General features: G+C 58.0%; 1 protein-coding gene and 1 long non-coding RNA gene across 2 annotated transcripts; both read left to right on the top strand.

The window, feature by feature from the left end:
* Positions 1-530: 530 nt before the first annotated feature.
* Positions 531-2,583, top strand: SOX14 (SRY-box transcription factor 14). The gene has a single exon (XM_008519537.2). It carries the CDS (start codon positions 1,048-1,050, stop codon positions 1,768-1,770), a length of 723 nt encoding a protein of 240 aa, XP_008517759.1. The 5' UTR covers positions 531-1,047; the 3' UTR covers positions 1,771-2,583.
* Positions 2,584-4,478: 1,895 nt separating this feature from the next.
* LOC139076054 (uncharacterized) lies at positions 4,479-6,000 on the top strand. The gene is made up of 2 exons (XR_011527285.1): positions 4,479-4,870; positions 4,959-6,000. It is a non-coding gene; the product is annotated as an uncharacterized lncRNA (long non-coding RNA).
* The last annotated feature ends 1,066 nt before the right edge of the window (positions 6,001-7,066 follow it).

The raw sequence follows: 7,066 nt of genomic DNA on the forward strand, positions 1-7,066 counted from the left end.
AGCAGCGTGGGCGTTCCGGGAGAAAGACACCAAAGGACCTCCGAAGATATGGCGCCAAAAGTTTATTTCGCTTTTTCACCTGAGTTTAATCTACTCTTTTTCTCTTCCAGGGATCTTTGACAAGGGGGAAACTGCTGTCCTTGCATTTCGTGGCGAGGCTGTCCTATTTATCAACACGCACCCTCGGCTCGCTCTCTTTGCTGCCCTTTCCCCGGGTCTCTGTATTCGAAGTCCCAATTCTCCTTTGCACAACCGGGAAAGGAAACAGGCACTAAGAGTTTTATTTGTTGACAGTGCCAGAAATAATGTGGAAGCCAAGTCCCCAGTCCTCAGCTGGCCGCTCTGCTCGCTCCTCTCTGTCTCCCCCTCACACCTCACCCCGCCCCCACCAGTCGCGCTCCCCCTTTCCTCCGCCGGCGCGCTGGCAGGTGCGCCCCCTTGCCTTCTCTGCTGCTGATTGGCGCCCAGGTTGGGGAGTCGCCGCCCCGCGCTTATGTCAGAGTGCGTGCCGTCCGGGCCCACCTCGCCTTTGAACTTCGCCGCTTTTGGCTCTCGTTCACCAGCCTCCCCGCATTCTCAGCCAGGTGCTGTGCTAAGGGAGGCAGCTCCGCGAAAGCCACGGGAGGGGGAGGGAGCCCAGGCGGTAGACACAGGAGAGAAGAGAACCAGAGAAGGCGAAGGTGGAGAGGGGGAGAAGGAGGAGCTTTTTGGCCCCGCCAGCAAATTACCTGGCCACTTAATCCCAGAGACTCCCCGACTTGGGCCCCAGCCTCCGGTGCCGGCAGCCCCCGGCCGGGCCGCCCTCTCCTCCCCCACCCTTCCTGCCCGCACTTGCCCCCCGGGGCCTGCCTGGGTGCCGAGACTGGCATGATCAGCTGAACTTTGAGGGGTTAGCGCTTCTCTCGGGCTTCCCCTCAGCAGTGCGGAGGCGAGGGGAGCGCAGAGCCCCGAGCTCAGGACGGACGCACAGGCAGACAGACAACCGCGCCCAAGCTCGCCTGCAGAGCCCCTGCACTCCCCACCCCCACCCGCCTAGCCTCCGGGACCATGTCCAAACCTTCAGACCACATCAAGCGACCCATGAACGCCTTCATGGTATGGTCCCGAGGCCAGCGGCGCAAGATGGCCCAGGAAAACCCCAAGATGCACAACTCAGAGATCAGCAAACGCCTAGGCGCCGAATGGAAGCTTCTGTCCGAGGCAGAGAAGCGGCCATACATCGACGAGGCCAAGAGGCTACGCGCCCAGCACATGAAGGAGCATCCTGACTACAAGTACCGGCCGCGGCGCAAACCCAAGAACCTGCTCAAGAAGGACAGGTATGTCTTCCCCCTGCCCTACCTGGGCGACACGGACCCGCTCAAGGCGGCCGGCTTGCCCGTGGGGGCCTCCGACGGCCTCCTGAGCGCGCCCGAGAAAGCCCGGGCCTTCTTGCCGCCCGCCTCGGCGCCCTACTCCCTGCTGGACCCCGCGCAGTTTAGCTCGAGCGCCATCCAGAAGATGGGTGAAGTGCCCCACACCTTGGCCACCGGCGCGCTGCCCTACGCGTCCACCCTGGGCTACCAGAACGGCGCCTTCGGCAGCCTGAGCTGCCCCAGCCAGCACACGCACACGCACCCGTCCCCCACCAACCCGGGCTACGTGGTGCCCTGTAACTGTACCGCCTGGTCTGCCTCCACCCTGCAGCCCCCCGTCGCCTACATCCTCTTCCCGGGCATGACCAAGACTGGCATAGACCCTTATTCGTCAGCCCACGCCACGGCCATGTAACCCCCAGCCCGGCCGCCAGACCTGGAGGGCGGCCTGGAAGCGGGGTCTGCACCCTGACCTCTGCGCCTAGCCGGGGCCTGCAGACGCCTCGGGGTCAGCCCTGCCGCCGCCCCCTACCCTACCCCAGACTCTGCTTCTCTCTTCCAGGGGGATGGTAGGGGCGTCCTCCCGGACCCAAGGCGCAGACAGGTGCCAGAAACTTGTGAACGTTATGACAGCTATACAGCTGCCCCTACCCTCACTGCCCCCAAACCAATCTCCGACTGTACCCCCTTTGGACAAAAAAAGTAGGCAGTTTTGCTTTATATGTCCCCTTCTCTCTCCTCTGATGGGCTTTGGACTCCAGAAATCCCAGATCTTGGTATTATATCTAGAATATGCATATATATTTTTTCTTCTGCACCCTGAAGATAAGAGTTAGCTGTGTCTCTGTGTTTTGCCATCAGACACAACTAGGTGCCATTTGCTCTTCATGTATGGGGGAAAAGGCTTACAAATTTAAAACTACAAAAAAGGGAAACATTTCTATTTAAAATCATGCTATGATAGTGTTTGCTTCTTTAAAGGTAAAACAAAAGGACCCACCTGGTTATTTACTTTGTATAAAGCAGTGCTCCTAGACACCTAAGTTTACTTTTAGACAGAATGTCAGGTTAAGTCAGGAAGTAGAAAGTGAACAAAAATTAAAAGAATAAAAACCTCCTAAATGGTCATAAATGTTTTGACGATGTCTTGGAAATGTACCTAGAAGGATTTCACCTCCTTACACTGTTCATTTGTTGAACAAAGACGTTTTGAATAAAGACAATCTGTCATTGCAAAAAGTAACCTTTGATGTGCATAAAATCTGAAGTCAGGAGGCCAGGTCTGGGGCCGCGGGTCGGTGGCCCCGAGTCTGAGAGTGCATGGAGTGACTCTAATAGTGGCAGCAGGTGGCTGGCCTGCTGGCCGGGGGCAAGGGGGCCCAGAGTCTGGGAGTTGCCCCTATTGCCGCTCTGGATCCTCTTTTTGCCTTTAGAGGCTGGACAAAGGTATTCATCCCTGAGACGTCACTCCTTCCGTGCGTTCTTCACAAAGTGGTCAGACCACTTCAAGGAGCGAATGAACTAAGACAAAGGCTGACCCAGCCTCTGAGATCTGGGTGTATTGTCTTTTCTTAAACCAAACTCCAAAGGAATGGAGAGAAGCGCCGAGTCTACTGGGAACCAGTTGCGCGCCAAGCACCCCGTCCTGCGGTGGGTGTTTAATTAGTTCAATACATGGGGGGAAATCAGTGGAATCGATTTTTTTAAGGTGTTTGAAAACACTGCTGCTGGCTTTTCTGGGGATTTGGGGCTCGGTACTGGTTCCTAAGTTAAGAAATAAAAGTCTCAGAAACGCAGAAAAACTAGGTCCCAGCTGCGCGCTGTGGGAGACGTTTTACTAAGACCCCGCGGGAGCAAAGGGAAAAGGAAGGAGATAGGCAAGGAGTTTTTTTAAAAAATCACATAAAGGAGTTTAAAAAATCATAAAAATTAAATAACTCATAGCCCTTAGTGTTTAACGAACCAGAAAAAGAGCCCTTTTCTTTCCCGGCTGGGTGAATGTGAGCTTGAAGACTGCTGTTTTCCGTGGGGAGAAAGGAACTGCTGATGCTTTTCAACACAACTCTGTGAAACTTGTTCTCAAAATCCAAGGGTGCTCCCCCACTCCTCTACCCGCCTCCGGTCTCCCCGCCAAAGCCGTGCTCCTGCGTGTTTTTCTGTGGGTCGGGGGCTTTCCCGCGGCTCCGAGCCGGTGCGGGGTGGGGGTCGGGGGCAGCCTGACGGCTTGTCTGCTTTCTGCCGCTGTTGAGGGATTTGCGCGGTTGCCTCTGCCGTTTGCAAAGGAGTCGGTGGCTGGAAGTGCACGGGAAACGTTGTCAACAGACACCAAAGCCGAAACCCACGGATTAGCATATTGTCCTCAAAACAATTAGAAGTGTTTGAGGTGCTATTTGGAGCCTATTCATCCGAGCCCCTTTGTCAAAGGGGGATTTTCATTATGAAAAAAAAAGTTAGCAGTTGTCCATCTGGCTGAGCTGAATAGCAAAGTGATCCGTGTTGTATATGCTTTTCTCATTAAGAGCTCTTTTGAGACCGATGTTAGAATTAAATGGTATAACACAATTAACATACACGGGCGCTGAATAGGAGGGGACGCCTATAAATAATAGATAGATAAATAAATGAGCGATCAGACGAAGGTAAACAAAGGCGGGCCGGGGGACGTGTGGGGGGAGGCCCGGCGGGCTGCGCCACGCTTACTTAGCATCACAAAACCCTCTTACAAATCGAGACAATTAGGAAGTGACTTGCCTCTGGTGGCCGTCCGGTCTGGGGGCTCTGGGCGCTTCGGGAAGGCCCCTCCTCCCGCCCCCTGGGAAGACCAGGAGGCCTAGAGCCGAGGCGCCGCGGTTTCGCCGTCTGATGTAACCCCAACTGACAGTCCTGTCAGCCGCTCTGATCTCCCTCATAGCTCAGTGTCCCTTAACATCTCCTAAGATGAGACTTACAGGGGTCTGGGGATCGCCCCGCAGAGCCCGGCGCACCAGCGCCCTGCGTGCACGAGTGCCCCGGCCCGAGGGGGGACCCCGCGCGCACCGCCCCAACGGGGGTTCGCGCCCAGCCGACTCCGGGGCGGGGTTAGGCTGGGAAGGGGCACCAGGTGGGCACGAGCGGCGGAAGCTCAAAAACGGAAACCAAGCTTCCAGATTGCTCCCGGCCCTGGGGACCGAGAAGGGAGGTCCGGGAAACCGGGTTGCGCTGTAGTGAGGAGGCGCCGTGTGCCCGCGGCTGGTGACAGACTTCTCTCTAGCCGCAGAGAACGGGGCCCCAGCGCAGGTCCCGGGACCTGAAGCCACAGACCTGCCTCGGGCCCTTTCTGCCTGCCACACCTGGTCTCCCCCCTTCCCGTCGGGCTGTGTCCAGCCGGCTGCCCACCTCGGGCCGGCCCGGCCTCGCCGGCAGGGGCCTGCTGCCGCCCAGCCTCCGCGCCCCGGGCCGCAGGGCCGCCCGGACAAACCGCCGAACTCCTCCCCGTCACGCCGCTGACAGGGGCCGCCGACTGACTTTGAAGTCAGGTGCAGACAAAAAGAAATCCCCTGGGGGTGTGGGGAGGGGGCAGTCCCTGTCAAACCTGTTTGCTCACAACTGTCTCTTTCTTTCAAGAAAATCATTAAAGCAGACCTGTAGGGAGAGGAGCCCCGCCCGCCGGAGCCGAGGAGAGCCGCTTCTCCCGAGCGCGCCGCGCGGAGCAGAGCGCAGGGCGAGGTGCCCTCCGCACACCCTCGGCGGCGTCGGGAGGACGCCAACGCTGGGCGCGCGGGGCGCCCGGGACCCCTCTGCGCTGGGCGCGCGGGCCGCAGCCCCGGAGTCCCGGCCTTTTCCGGGCTCCAGGGAGGGCCCGGGCCTCTCTTCCTGCGGGTGCGATTGCTTCCAGGGGACAAAACAATTTGACCCAAATGCTTGCCGCGCTCGCCCCACCTCTCCTCTGCTGGGACCGCGGAGACCTGACCAACACGCTGCTTGGGACCGCAGCGGGAGGCGCTGGCGTGGCAGAGGCAGAGTTGTTTGGGTTTTAGTTAGACTTTCTTTTTTAAACCTTGGCAGCCAGTTGGCTCAGGGGCACACTGGGCACATCTTCTGGGAGCTGCAGGATCGTTGGCTCCTTTCCACTCTTGGCCTCTCGTGAAGAGCTTCTGCAGCTTTTCACGCGCTTTCCCAGCTTTGGATCCGACTCCAGAAACCTTTAATTCCCTTCCAGTTTTCTAGTTTTTCCACTTAAATATCAATTTCCTTAGAACCACTAACTTTCTAGATAGGAAAGATCAGCTACTTAGAGTAAATCATGCTGAGGTGTGACTGACTGACATCTGAGACCCCCCCCCCCCAACATTTGCATTTTAAGACAGGATCTAGATAACCTCCGGGGATCTCCGGTCATCTAAAGCAGGGTGATATTTCAGTCAGGAGAGGCCTAGGGGACTTTCATTACGTTGCACCATCTAGAGAAGCATCCCCCGCGTGGCCAGCCTCTCTGCAGAGATCCGACATTGCCAGCGCCCGGAAAACTTGGCGAGCGGTGGCGCCAGGAAAGTCCTCAAGGACAGCGGTTTCCTTTGCTCCTCCCCAGCTCAGGCCTTGTCACCATTGTTCAAGCGGACAATGCAATTCAAGTCATTTGAATTTGAATATCACGTAATTCACAAGATTCGCGTTAAGAACTCTCATCTCTTTATTTGCTGAGCTGATTGTGCGTGTGTACGAGGGGGAGAGAGGAAGAAAGACAGAGGCAGAAGGGGCCCATTAGATTTGGGTGCAGGAGATGCCGGGGCCAGTGCTTCGTGCTTCCGCGGAGGGCGCGCGCCCTCTTAGCCTCTGGCCCTGCCCGGGCCCTGGAGACCCTCGCAGACCCTACTGTGGGAGCGCGACTTGGGCAGATTTCTTCTTGGCGCCACGGGGATGGGACTTGTCCTGGAACCAGAACCAAGAAGGGTTGGCGCTGGGCTGCTGCTGAGTAACTAAGAAAAAAATGAAGTCGGGGTGGGGGCCGCTAGAAATCCTAGGGTGTCGACGCGGAACGAGAGACTCGCCATCGCTCCCGCCTAATCCCGGCTCTGTGCGCGCCCAGGGACCGAGGCTTGGTGGTGTCCGCCCCGGCACTGGGAAGGGGCGTGAAGGTGGAAAAGAGGGAGCCTCGACACCCCCTCCTCCCCCAGTCCCCGGTACTGCGTCCGGCTAAGCCGTCAGCCACGGACTCTTGGCCAGTTCCTGGGGCCCGGGTGTGGTAGTTGCGCTCTCGGGAAGCGGGAAAGGCCCCGAGCCCGGGACCTTCTTGGGCGGCATCCCCAGGTTCTCTGTCCTCTTCGCTCGAATCCCTGCGCTGGGCATCCTCTCCGATCCCCAAAAGGTCCCAAGAATTTGATCTGAGTTAGAGAAGGGAGCAGGTGCCCAGATGGGACGGAGACGGAAGGGAATCCGCAAGTTTTCTCCCGGCTACAAAGTGGAAGAGTTGCACAACTCTGGCGGCCAGTGGCCATTTCCAAACTTTTTCACTTTTGAATCGAGAGGAGCAGCAGTTTATATGGGATCCGTGCCTTCGGGGCAGGGATGGAAGCGACCTTAGAAAAATTCTGCCAGCCTGCCGGGCCGCACTCGGTCGAGAGTAGGGATGAGACGAAAGAGCAGACCAGACGGACCCGTGCGGGGCGACCGGCCGCACTAGGGCGCGGGGGCCCCTGCGGCCTCCAGGCCTCGGCGCCGTCTGCTGCTCCCGG

This window comes from Equus przewalskii, chromosome 15 (assembly GCF_037783145.1).
Source record: "Equus przewalskii isolate Varuska chromosome 15, EquPr2, whole genome shotgun sequence".
Taxonomy (NCBI): Eukaryota; Metazoa; Chordata; class Mammalia; order Perissodactyla; family Equidae; genus Equus; species Equus przewalskii.